Source organism: Pimephales promelas, chromosome 21 (assembly GCF_988280905.1).
Source record: "Pimephales promelas chromosome 21, fPimPro1.hap1.1, whole genome shotgun sequence".
Lineage (NCBI taxonomy): Eukaryota > Metazoa > Chordata > Actinopteri > Cypriniformes > Leuciscidae > Pimephales > Pimephales promelas.
In genome coordinates this window covers 4863548-4877585 of record NC_142789.1, presented here as the reverse complement: position 1 = coordinate 4877585, position 14038 = coordinate 4863548, and the positions used below count along the sequence as shown (strand labels likewise).

Genomic DNA, 14038 nt, shown 5'->3' with positions numbered 1-14038 from the left:
AATAATGAACAAAAGTAGCATGGTTATCACCATTAGTACTCTCTCAATACACTGCTGTCAACAGAAAGGTGACTTTGAAAGAATGACATCGATGGGAAAAAAACACTGCAACATAAGACAGGTTACACATAATATGGCAGACAAAAAGTCGAGGCACAAAACTACACAATGATCAATGGCACAGACTCTAGAGTTCCGATTGCTATTTACACAACCAATCACGGGTGATTCAAAAAATAAATAAAACAACCAAATTAAAAGCATGCTAAAAAAAAAAAAATCAAACCCATGTACTTCAAATACAACAGTAGGGTGTCAGATTACAAGGCTACGAAACCGTGATTAGGGTTGGGTATCGTTTGAATTTGAACGATTCTGACTCCGATTCCGATTCCTTGTTTCGATTCCGGTTCCTAACGATTCTCGATTCCGATTCTTTTAAGAGGCAGGGTCAAAAAAGTTTAGCTAACCTTGCTGACCAACGGTCTTTCGGAAGGAAATAATCCTTTCTGAAGGAAATACTCCTTCTGTCACAAATACTCCTTTTGTCACAAATTTTGCATTTTGCCGAGATTTCGTTATTTTTAGAAAAGTAAAGCCACACTTTGGACCGCCGACGTAAGCTACTCATGTTCGACTCGCGTGGTTATGCCAACACTTCCGGTAGACGCTTCTTCGTTGGTGTTGTTCAGCGGTTTCTTCTTCCGCTCGGCGGACTGTGAATATCGAAACTAGGAATCGAAATTTTAACTTTTGAACGATTCCGGGAAAAACTAAAAGTTAGTCCCGGTTCCAATCGATACTCGATTCTCGATACCCAACCCTAACCGTGATCAATCTGATATCATCAATCTATCCGGCCTTGAGGGAATCACTTGTCCATCACAACCTCCCGATCGTCATCTAAGCGGGGTCGTGGGTGAAATGCATTTCTTTGAATACTTAAAAAGAGCTTCTTTTTAAGTGAAAGATCACGGTTGCTAAAGCAGGGTTCGGGAGGGAAGAGCAGGTTTAGTGGGGTAATAAATGAGTGTATCCTCGGGTACAGAGATGTATACTGTACCTGCCAGCTGATGGCCGTCCTCCAGAGCCTGACCTGTGGCAGTTTGCAGAATAACAAACACATAAGCCTTATGCTGACAAACAGCACATGCTCCCTAACCAGAAAAGCCACTGTGTGCTCGCGAAAAAACAGTGGCACGTTCTACCCATAAGCAGTCTCTCATTGTGGGAAAAAAAGCTGCTCGTTTTGATTAAGACTCTATTGGCTGATCGGCATGTGGGTGATTGACAGGGTGCTGCTGGAGTCCAATCGTAACGGCACACGATTCGAGATATCAAACCTGTGGAATGAGTTACGCATCGCACTTTAAAGGGTCATGAACTGAGAAATAACTGACACTTAAAAGGTCATCATACTATAAGAATATTCTGTAAGTTCCAGATCTAAAAACTTCCTTGTTAGTCCAAAAACTGTTTTTATCGAAACCGAGCTCAGAGAACGACTCGTTGGGATCAACGCAACTTTGGCCCCGCCCACTGGCGAGTTAGTGAGATGACGAGCGATACAGGATCACTGACTGGACTAAAAATAATATTACCATCCATAGGATCCTACTGTTAGGAATGTGGTTTTATTTATTTTCAACAGTGTGAATGTCTCAGTTGAGCACCATTTGTTTGTTCACTGTCGATTATTTGGCAAATCAGTCGCAATTTCGGCGCAGGCTTTGAAAATAGACTTTTATGACATGGACTCGACAATAATGCATGTAGCATTAGCATCATGGAGTCCATGAAATTGTGACTTATTTGCCTAAGAATCGACGGTGAAAAAACAAATAATGCTCAACTGAGACATTCCAACGTGTTCTCATCCCAAAGCGCCATATGGACGCTTTTGCAAAAGCGTAAATATCCAACGCACATGGCACACTTTAACGTCTAATGAGACACTTCGGTTAGGGTTAAGTTTAGGTAAGGTGTAGGGTAAGGGTTAGACCACTAGGGGGCGCCTTCTGGCCAAATATATCTGCGTCCCATTTCACGTTAAAGGGTGCCATGTGCGTTGGATATTTACGCTTTTGCAAAAGCGTCCTATATGGCGCTTTGGGATGAGAACGGGCTCGACATTCGCAGTAACCGTGTTCATTCTAATGCCTGATCTGTGACCAGTGATTTCTTAATATGTAATGATTCATGTACAGTCAGGTGATTTTTGTCTATGTGGCGGTAAATTAAACCAGTGAGTGACTTAATGGTCATCTTCGCATTTTTCCTCTTAGCAGAATGAAAATGTGATTTAAAATGTGATTAAATTATACAGAAAGGGATCAGAGAAAACTTCTTTTTCAATCACTGCTGAGCTGTCAGTCAAACACCAAAGTCTCACAGCCAATCACAGCAGTGGGCGTTTATACTGAAGTCTCACAGCCAATCACAGCAGTGGGCGTTTACATTGAAGTCTCACAGCCAATCACGGAAGTGGGCGTTTAAACTGAAGTCTCACAGTCAATCACAGCAGAGGGCGTTTACACTGAAGTCTCACAGCCAATCACAGAAGTGGGCGTTTACACTAAAGTCTCACAGCCAATCACAGCAGTGGGCATTTACACTGAAGTCTCACAGCCAATCACAGAAGTGGGCGTTTACACTAAAGTCTCACAGCCAATCACAGCAGTGGGCGTTTAAACTGAAGTCTCACAGCCAATCACAGCAGTGGGCGTTTACACTAAAGTCTCACAGCCAATCACAGCAGTGGGCGTTTAAACTGAAGTCTCACAGTCAATCACAGCAGTGGGCGTTTATACTGAAGTCTCACAGCCAATCACAGCAGTGGGCGTTTACATTGAAGTCTCACAGCCAATCACAGCAGAGGGCGTTTACACTGAAGTCTCACAGCTAATCACGGAAGTGGCTGTTTACACTAAAGTCTCACAGCCAATCACAGCAGTGGGCGTTTACATTGAAGTCTCACAGCCAATCACAGCAGTGGGCGTTTACATTGAAGTCTCACAGCCAATCACAGCAGAGGGCGTTTACACTGAAGTCTCACAGCCAATCACGGAAGTGGCCGTTTACACTAAAGTCTCACAGCCAATCACAGCAGTGGCCGTTTAAACTGAAGTCTCACAGCCAATCACAGCAGTGGGCGTTTACATTAAAGTCTCACAGCCAATCACAGCAGTGGGCGTTTACACTGAAGTCTCACAGCCAATTACAGCAGTGGGCGTGTACACAAAAGTCTCACAGCCAATCACAGCAGTGGGCGTTTACATTAAAGTCTCACAGCCAATCACAGCAGTGGGCGTTTACACTGAAGTCTCACAGCCAATTACAGCAGAGGGCGTTTACACTGAAGTCTCACAGCCAATTACAGAAGTGGGCGTGTACACAAAAGTCTCACAGCCAATCACAGCAGTGGGCGTTTACACTGCAGACATGCCCCTTCAAACAGAGCGTTCAAATCAGAGGGTTAAATCAGGGTAGGAAAAATGCCTTTTATTTCTAATTCATGACCATTTTTGATGTGAAAGCCAGGAAACATTCTAAAATAAAAAAAAAGATAAGGCAGTTCATGACCCCTTTAATAGTATTTGTTCAAACCATGAAATACGAGCAATAGTAAATACACGACTGGGCAGAAGTTTGGAAAAAAATCATAATTGTTCCAAACTATTCTGATAGTTTTGCTAAAACAGGGAGAGTTTTGTCGATTATAAACTGGGTTTTCAATTTAAATATGCGTTATAATGTTCTTTTCCCCAAGTGTCCTGTTTTTGTGAGGTTTTCAAAGATCTGCTGATATCAGAAAAGGGTTTATGCAATAATAACAACATTAACTGGCAGGAATGAATGTTGATCCCTGTACAGAAGTGTTGGTGTAATGCAGCTCTGCTGAAGTTCTATCAGGCTGAGCTTTAGTTACGCACCTTTCTTCTCTTTTTTCTCCTCCTCCTCTCCGCCAGCACCGAGTAAAGTGAAGATGATCCCGGTCTGAGAGTTCACCCCGACAGCCATGACCACCATCCGACCCGAGCCCTCCATCACGTGCGTGCCTGGGGATTCAGTTAATGGTGCGGTAAGTCATGGAGCAACTGGAAGTAATAGCAGGCCTGACGCTCTCACCTCAGCACAATGTGTGATCTCATAGATGACTGCTGTCTGATAGCACACACACACACCTGACCGTAGAGGTGATAACTGATCCTCAAAGCTAATTAATAGAGTTTATGCTGTCAAACACAGTACTTGCTTGCCATTATTGTCCTTTATAAATTAAAATTGTAGAACCAAAGTAAATTTAAAAGAGTGCATGACAATAAATGATGTAGTTGGTTACAACTAATAAATATGTTTAAATTATTACATTTTTTGTAATTATTATTTTTAAATCATTAATCATTATTTTACAACAAGGTCGGATTGTTCGGTTATTGGTTGGTTATTGTTAGTTCATGTAAACTAATTTAGTTAACTCATTTTAACAAATTAAACCTTAACATGAAGCTAGTTTCTAATTTAAACACATTACACACAGATTTCTATCTGTCCCATCTTTTCCTGCATCAAACAAACACAATTATGCTTTTTTTTTTCTTCATTCTTATCATTAATAAATCTCTCAATTAATCATTTTTAACTGGCACACATTTTGGACACAACATTGCAACCACATTCTTAAAAAATAATGACATCAGAGTAGTGGAATTTGTGGGTCCTTTCTACAGAATGATTGGAAAATAATTAAATGATATAACATTTAACACTTTCTAAAGGTTAATCATCTCCTTTCAATGAATACTTGATAACAAAATTTATGATAACAAAAAGTAAAAAAATTTGGAAACGCTTTATTTTACAGTCCATTTACCCGTGTAAATAATATGTACTTATTTTAGTAACTACAATTACTGGGTAATAACTAGTACTAACCCTGAACCTACCGCTAAACCTACCCCTGTTCCTTGTACTTACCTTATATTAGCCAGTACTTTCTAGGTAAGTACACTGTAAGTACACTGTACTGTAAAAGGAAGCGTTACCAAAATTTTAAGACTATTTGTGGGAAGAGCCACTTGCCTGTGTCGATCAATTTGACTTTTTTGATGACTTGCATGTCAAAATTCAATATTTATTACAGGTGAAAAAGCACAACAAAGTGAACACTGTGAAAGTAAAATAAAGTAGTAAAGATGGATTCACCAGAGAGAAGCATGGGGTCTTTATCTGCAGATTTGCGCACATGGTCGGATTCTCCCGTCAGAGAACTTTCATCGATCTTCAGATCGTTGCCTTGTATCAAGACCCCGTCCGCCGGGAGCAGGTCGCCTGAACACAGTAATGGTGTAAAAAAAAAATTAGTAAAATTCTTAAGAATTAAAAAAAAAACAAAAAAAACATGCCTCACCAAATCACATCTAACAAAAGTAACCACACACAAAAAAAGGCCACGAGTGTTTAATAAAATGTAGGGAAGGGTGAAATATCAAATTTTCTCCTCCAACTTCAAAATCGTCAGAGATCGTTGATTCACATTTTTCTTTTCTTTTCTTTTCTTTTTTTGTAGGGTTAGGCTTTTTGACTTAGTCTTTGCATGCTGGATTTGTAAACACTAGGTCTGCACTTCCGCCTACTTCACAATTGACCTTTCAACGTGATCACATAATGTACGAGCATTTGTGGTTAAAAAGCTGGGATCGTGTCGAGACTTTGAAGCTGGACTGAAACTCACATTTGGACCTTCAACCCGTTAGACACCATTGAAGTCACTATATGGAGAACAAACCTAATATGTTTTCTTTTCAACTCAAGAAAGAACGATATGAATATCCTGGATGGCGTGGGGGAGAGTAAATTATCAGGCCATTTGTATTCTGAAGTGAACTAATCCTTTAAAAGTTCAGCACTATGTTTAAAAAACAAAAAACAACAACAAAAAAAAAACACGATATTCAAAGTAACTTATATCGAGTCTCCAGCTTAACTTGATAAATCCAACGGTCAAGAGCACAACATGGGACAAAACTGTTTCTGAACACAGGCAGCCACTCAGCAACGGAGCATATTTCAAAATCTAATCTTCAAAAGCTCTTCTTAGAGCCTTTGTGTTCCTTCCAACAATTCCCTCAGTTTCTACAAACAAGAAGTCTGGATCAATATGGCTGTCTCCAAAGAATTCCAAAGTTGATCTTCTAAGATGGCACATGTCAAGCATTTCACAACAGAATCTCTCTCCAATTTTTCTGCGTTTACAGCCTTAACTAAGTCAAAACCAAAATGACAAGAATAGCAGTATGTTGTGCAACAATAGGCAATACTATACTGTAGGTGGTGTTCCCCAGGGTTCGGTATTGGGCCCTTTTGTTGTTTTATATATCAACAAATGTTGTTGTTTTTTTCGTTCAGAGATAATTTTGCTTTCATTTTCCATCTTTGCAATGCATCATATCATCTCCCACACATATTCAAAAAATAAGCTACTGCTAACCACCACTGTACTAGTAAAGAAGATGGAGCCCCCTCCCTTGAGCTTGCCAAACGCTCTCACCCACAGGATCCCTCCATCACTGTCAAAACATGCATTATCCGCCTCCCACTCGGTCAGGAGATCCGAAATAACACCCAGAACCCCTCCAACACTGCAGAACCAGTATGATAACATCTCCAGAGTACTGATCAGCTTGACCAACTCTCATAATCAAACTTTGAATTAATGACACAGATCAGTCTCGCTTCATTGCACAGCGATGCTGTCTGGTCATGCTTTAAAGCGCTCTTGATAACGCTCCACTTCATTAATAGATTTCAGATTATATATGGGTGAACCTTCAATTACAAATCTTGAATTGCATCTATGTTAATATATTTATACATTGACACATGTCTATGGATTTATTTTAATTGAGATTTAAGGATAACACGCATATGAATGTGTATATTGTAGATTAACTTTACCTTCACGTTTTCAATAATTCATTTTTAATGGTTCTATAGAGTGAAATATTAATTGCAGTACATATATTCCATACTGTTGTCTCTTAATTAATGTCTTCATAAAAGTGGCATGAATGATAAAGAATGAGCTCGATGCTGTTTAAAATCGTGTTAGATGGAGTGTAGCATGTCACACTGTGGGAAAGTTCTCAAAAATATTGAATGTCAAACTTATTATTTATTACTTATTATATTATTAACTGTAAGAAAAAAAAACACACACACAAAGAAAACCTTAATTTGTCCACAAACACTGTTAAATACCACACACTCAGCAACTGTAAAATAGTGTTTCGCAACTGATTTGGTATTTGTAAATAGTTACGTTCAGTTGTTTTTAGTGTGTAGTAATGTCACAACTATTTAAAAATACCAAATCATTTGCAATATAACAAAGTGCAAAAAACAAATTTAACCTTTGAACTCAAGTAATTACAGATGCACAAAGATGCCCCTAATATGTCCTTATATGCTAGAATCAATCTTTTATTTTATTTTTCAAAATCACCCAAGAAGACAGAAACATTCCCCTAATTGAAGAATCACTGCACACCGCGCAAGATAGCTTTATCATGTTAATTGATATGACAATGTTACTGGGTCATTCCATGCAAATCAAGCCGAGGTTCTCGACTCTGTCAGAAAAAAAGGTACAAAACCTGTCACTGGGGCGGTACCTTTTCAAAAGGTACACTTTTGTACCTAAAGGGTGCATATTGGTGCCATAATTGTACAAATATGTACCATGAAGGTACCAATATGCACCCTTTAGGTACAAAAGTGTACCTTTTGAAAAGGTACCGCCCCAGTGACAGGTTTTGTACCTTTTTTTCTGACAGTGAAATATTTAAAGACAAACAGTGATGAAAGCCAAAATATTAACTGCCATGGATGAATATTTATTGAGTAATCCACTATTTTGTAGAGGGGGTTCAAAAAGAAAATCGTCACCTGAGATTTGGAGTCAAATAGGAGCGTAAAAATTCTGTTTACTTTAGCAATACTTGTTGCATTATATACCAATGGCGACAGATACAGAGATGGTCCTCACTGATCCAGATCCAACTCCTTCCACCTTACATATACCTAAACCTACACATCTCTGCCCCCTGATCCATAACCCCACCCCTAAACCTATCCATCTCCGCCCCCTGATCCCTAACCACATCCCCAAACCGACCCAACTCCGCCCCCTGATGCCTAACCCCACCCCTAAACCAATCCATCTCCACCCCTTGATCCCAAACCCCACCCCTAAACCTACTAATCTCCGCCCCTGATCCCTAACCACATCCCCAAACCGACCCAACTCCGCCCCCTGATCCCTAACCCCACCCCTAAACCAATCCATCTCCACCCCTTGATCCCTAACCCCACCCCTAAACCTACCCATCTCCGCCCCCTGATCCCAAACCCCACCCCTAAACCTACCCATCTCCGCCCCCTGATCCCTAACCACACCACTAAACCTACCCATCTCTGCCCCTGATTCCTAACCACACCCCTAAACCAACCCATCTCCGCCCCCTGATCCCTAACCCCACTCCTAAACCTACCCATCTCCACCCCTGATCCCTAACCCCACACACCTAAACCTACCCATCTCCGCCCCCTGATCCCTAACCCCACCCCTAAACCTTCCCATCTCCGCCCCCTGATCCCTAACCCCACGACAAAACCTACCCATCTCCACCCCCTGATCCCTAACCACACCCCTAAACCTTCCCATCTCCCCCCCTGATCCCTAACCCCATCACTAAACCTACCCATCTCCACCCCTGATCCCTAACCCCACCCCAAAACCTACCCATCTCCACCCCTGATCCCTAACCCCACCCCTAAACCTTCCCATCTCCCCCCCTGATCCCTAACCCCATCACTAAACCTACCCATCTCCACCCCTGATCCCTAACCCCACCCCTAAACCTTCCCATCTCCCCCCCTGATCCCTAACCCCACTCCTAAACCTACCCATCTCCACCCCTGATCCCTAACCCCACACACCTAAACCTACCCATCTCCGCCCCCTGATCCCTAACCCCACCCCTAAACCTTCCCATCTCCGCCCCCTGATCCCTAACCCCACGACAAAACCTACCCATCTCCACCCCCTGATCCCTAACCACACCCCTAAACCTTCCCATCTCCCCCCCTGATCCCTAACCCCATCACTAAACCTACCCATCTCCACCCCTGATCCCTAACCCCACCCCAAAACCTACCCATCTCCACCCCTGATCCCTAACCCCACCCCTAAACCTTCCCATCTCCCCCCCTGATCCCTAACCCCATCACTAAACCTACCCATCTCCACCCCTGATCCCTAACCCCACCCCTAAACCTTCCCATCTCCCCCCCTGATCCCTAACCCCATCACTAAACCTACTCATCTCCACCCCCTGATCCCTAACCCCACCCCAAAACCTACCCATCTCCACCCCTGATCCCTAACCCCACCCCTAAACCTTCCCATCTCCCCCCCTGATCCCTAACCCCATCACTAAACCTACTCATCTCCACCCCCTGATCCCTAACCCCACCCCAAAACCTACCCATCTCCACCCCTGATCCCTAACCCCACCCCTAATCCTACCCATCTCCGCCCCCTGATCCCTAACCACACCACTAAACCTACCCATCTCCGCCCCCTGAACCCAAACCCCACCACTAAACCTACCCATCTCTGCCCCCTGATCCCTAACCACACCCCTAATCCTACCCATCTCCACCCCTTAGATCTGGATCCAACTCCGCACCCTGGATCTCTTGTACTGCAATGAGGTGCTATTGGAGATACATTGGGGAGAAGCACATTTCATGTTTTTTTTTTTATCCTTAACATGCCTGTTACTCAAAAAGTAATACACATATTTCACTATATTTTTTTATCTTAAAATGTTCTTTTGGTATCTTCATTTTAAGCCTCTATATGGTTAAATCCCAGAGATATAGGGAACTCAATGCGGCTTCATGAGTAAATTGTTAAATTGTACACATTTTCAGTGGTCAAAAACCAAATGTGGTTGGGTCACTTATCAAAGTCCACTAAAGTACACAGATTTAACTTTCTTTCTTAAGTCATTTTTTCTCCATCTTAAGTTATTTTTTCTCAATTTCTCCATGCCATTTAATATTTTGGCTTCCATCACTATTAATGTTTGTCGGGCCCTTAATGTTGACGTTTGCAGGACCATCTTACAACAAATATTGAATCTGACTATTTAAATGTAGAGCAAGCAATCTGATTGGCTGCAGAATAAGCAGAGGCCAATCAGCTTGTGGCATATAGTAAATAGTGTGACTGCTAACAGACTGCATGTAAAGGACTTATCAGGGACTTATTATTAATACAGAAATAAGTTAAAAAAAATAAATAAAAAGAAGAACTTGTGGACACATACCATATTTGATCTGTGCGATATCACCAACGACAATATCTGAAACGGGGAGTTGTATGACCTGGCCTCCTCGCACCACCTGGAACTTCTGCTCCTGCTCGATGCGGCTCTGTAAACCCCTGAACTGCTTCTCTTTGCTCCAGTCGTTGAAGGCCGTGACCAGAACAACACACACCACTGAGAGTAAGATCGCAGCTCCCTCGATCCAGCCGGCCTCGGCCTCGCCCTCGTCCTCGGCTCCCGCGGCCGCGGTCCCACACGCTGCAGAGAGAGCATCGATATCACATGATCAACATCACTTTACATCATCCTCATATCATCATCACAATACATCATCACTTAAAGCTCCTCTTTTTCTGATTGACATAACCTTTGTGTAGTTTTATTTTTTTATTTGTATTCATTGTTTATGTATTTTATTGTTTGTAAGGTGTCCTTGAGTGTCTTGAATGGAGACCATAAATAAAATTTAAAAACAAAAAAACGTTAAATTGGAGTGAATCACGTGAGTGTTATTACTGTAAATGTGCAGAACATTGCACAAACGCAATAATTCGTAATAATTGTAATAACACGGAGCGCATATTACACTACAGAATATACTGTATACACATCAGAATGATGTTTGATAAAGATAAAGTTTGGACAAATTGTATATCTGGGTCAGGATTAGTGTAACTGTGTGTATGGCTAAATAACTACAAAGCACACACTGACAGAAATGCATCTAGTTTTGAAAATCAATCTCTGTTATCCCATCACATGCCCGTCATGCTCTGAGGGTTTCGTCAGGAGTGATTGCTATAGTGACTGTTTATAGTCGACACAGCCACTGCTAAATGCACCAGGACGCACCAAATACATCTGATTCTGGGTAATTTGTTTGGATCAAGACCAAGTGGAGGCACAGAATCTGACACAGAAGTGACTTAAACTGCAGTTCATCGACTGGCCACTAGAGACCGGCTGCAGAAGAGACTCAATCCCATAGACCCGCATGTTAAAATGCCCAACTTTACAGCAGAAAAAAAGCATGTTTACAGCCTGGCGCAAAAAGTGGTTTTGGTCTAAATAGCTAATTTTGCCCTTCACGATGACTGTGAGTGGGGTGAATTTTTTATAACTCATCCGTTTAAATTATATAAAGCATTAAAGTTGTGCATAATTAAGGGCGTGGCCACTTGAGTGACATGTGGATTGCCGCTGATGTCGCTTCTAGCCGTTTGTCTGCTATCTGTTAGCGCCACGTCACCTCAGCTAATTCGCCTCACTGCACGGAGTGATGCGCGGGCAAGATGGCGATGGCTGGCTCTGCCCACTTTAGGCTTCAAAAATGCTCTTCAGAAACACTATGAGTGACATCACGCACACTACGACCATATTTTTTTATTACAGTCTATGATCAAGACATTTTGATTGCATTCCATTATTTTGAATTTCCCGAAAAACCTACTTTTTCAATCTTGTCCTAGACGGTTCATCCTATCTTCACCTAAGATGGTTCAGACCTTGCTGGCAAAAAAAAAGTGATTAAAATCTTTTTGATTAACCCAAACTTTCTCGAACAATGCAAATTTGACGAAGACCAATTGGATGCAAGGCTATATCTTTAACGTATTGAGATGAAACTTGGTGCGTGTCATCATAAGCGCGACTTGAGCCAGCATGCAGCATTTCAGCACAGCGCCACCTACTGGTCAGGAGATATGAGAACTGCTTTTTTGCTACTTTCTTCTGAATCTTCTCTGATTTGACAATGTCCTGTGAACTTTTTTTTTTAAAACAGCCTTTAGCTTTTTTTTTTTTTATAATTGTTATACATTCTTGTCTTCTAAGCTCATATTAATTGTGAATACATGGAATATTCAATATTTTTTTCAATATTTTTTTTAAAGACCACAGGACCGTTTCAAATGAACTAGAGAAGAGTGAAAAGAGTGCGCTTATAATACAATGTCAGTTTGAATTCATAAAGTTTATGGACCGGTTGTGTGTCACCAACCTAAATAAGTTGTCTGAATAAAATGACAATTTTTCTATGAAAATCTGAAAATATTTACCTCATCAGTTTATCTGTACATTCATTCGTTTGGTCCGCCACAGTAATCTGAGTTGTGTCATTTGTATTTAAAATGCTCACAAATATCAACATAAACTAATGAATATTTGGTAACACTTTGCAATACGGGTGCACTAATATGCATCAATTCATGCTTAACTAATACACAGACAATAATGAGTTAATGTATAACTAATGAAGAACTAATCCATTAATTAACGATTACTGCATCAGCAACTAATAAAGAGTCTACATGATTAATATATTAAGTAATACACAAATTGCTATTAATTCAATGTGTCATTGTGTATTAATTCCTTAATAACATATTTTATTAACTAATAGTGTAAATTAATGTGTTAATTACCACAATTAGTCAAAGCTATGCACTTCAACTTCCAGTTGTCTGCTTTAATTAATCATTAGCTAATGATTTGCAAAGGTATCATTATCTTATGACTTTACTTGTTGAGGCACATCATTATTAACTAGTCATTTAGTAATTGTAGTAATTTTCACATGAATTTGCATTAACAATTGAGTAAGTAATCATGTATTAATGCATATTAGTGTACCTGTCATATTATCTGGAAGTTGAAATACAAGGCTTTGGCTCATTCTGGTAATTAACATATTAATTAACACTATTAGTTAAAAAAATGAGTTATTATGGAATTAATCCACAATTACATATTTAATTAAAAACAATTCATGTATGAACTAATACATTAACCTTACAGACTCTTAATTAGTTCCTAATGTGGTAATCATTAATGAATAGCTTAGATAATTATTACTTACACATTAATTCAGTATTATCTGTGCATTAGTTAAGCATGAATTAATGCTTATTAGTGCACCCTTATTGTAAAGTGTTACCGAATAATTCTATGCTAAACCCCTTATGATCTGAAAGCAGAACCTGTATGACTTTTTGTTTCTCTTATGCAACACATCAGTGTTATTTTAGTTATATTTATATTTTGAATTAGCTTATTTTTAGGTTTTAAGATCATTTTGTTTATTTTTTTAGTGCATTTGTCATTTAATTAGCTTTTTTCTACGTGTTTATTTTTATTTCAGTTTGAGTTTTTAGTTAAAGGGTTAGTTCACCCAAAAATGAAAATTCTGTCAGTATTTACTCACCCTCATGTTGTTCCAACCATGTAAGACCTTCGTTCAACTTCGGAACAAAAATTAAGATATTTCAGATATTAAGATCGCTCCTGCATACTAGTCCATAGGCTTCTTGAGGGAATGACTCTTGCTGGCATCGAAAAGTCATTAAAGACATCGTTAAAATAGTCCAAGTGACTACAGTGGCTCAATTTTAACTTTATCAAACGATGAGAACACTTTTGTGCGCAAAAAACAAACAAAAATAACGACTTTATTTCAACTATTCACTTCCTTCGCCATGGGCCTGTAGTCAGTTAACGTAGTGTGATTGCGTAAAGCTACGTCACACGTAGGCTCACTATTGGCCGACGCTGGTCATGTGTGTGATGCGTGTGACGTACAATAACAGAAGCTTACGCTATTAAACTAGTAACCTGACTCGCGCAGAGGAAGAAATAAACGAATA

At 40.3% G+C, this 14038-nt stretch overlaps 1 protein-coding gene across 10 annotated transcripts in view; it reads right to left on the bottom strand.

The window, feature by feature from the left end:
• Window positions 1–14038, bottom strand: part of atp2b2 (ATPase plasma membrane Ca2+ transporting 2) — a 204053-nt gene that overhangs the window by 65631 nt on the left and 124384 nt on the right. For 8 of the 10 annotated variants that reach the window (XR_016148527.1, XM_089125103.1, XM_089125110.1 and 5 more), the window contains exons 4-7: window positions 10398–10655; window positions 5206–5331; window positions 3933–4058; window positions 1064–1096 (exon numbers count right to left, since the gene is read on the bottom strand). Coding sequence is in view for 9 of the 10 variants with exons in the window: in XM_089125103.1 (XP_088981229.1) it covers window positions 1064–1096; window positions 3933–4058; window positions 5206–5331; window positions 10398–10655 (543 nt within the window). In the remaining variant the exon portion in view is untranslated. The remainder of the gene's footprint in view (window positions 1–1063; window positions 1097–3932; window positions 4059–5205; window positions 5332–10397; window positions 10656–14038) is intronic. The other 2 variants (XM_089125104.1, XM_089125107.1) reach the window with 1 other exon arrangement.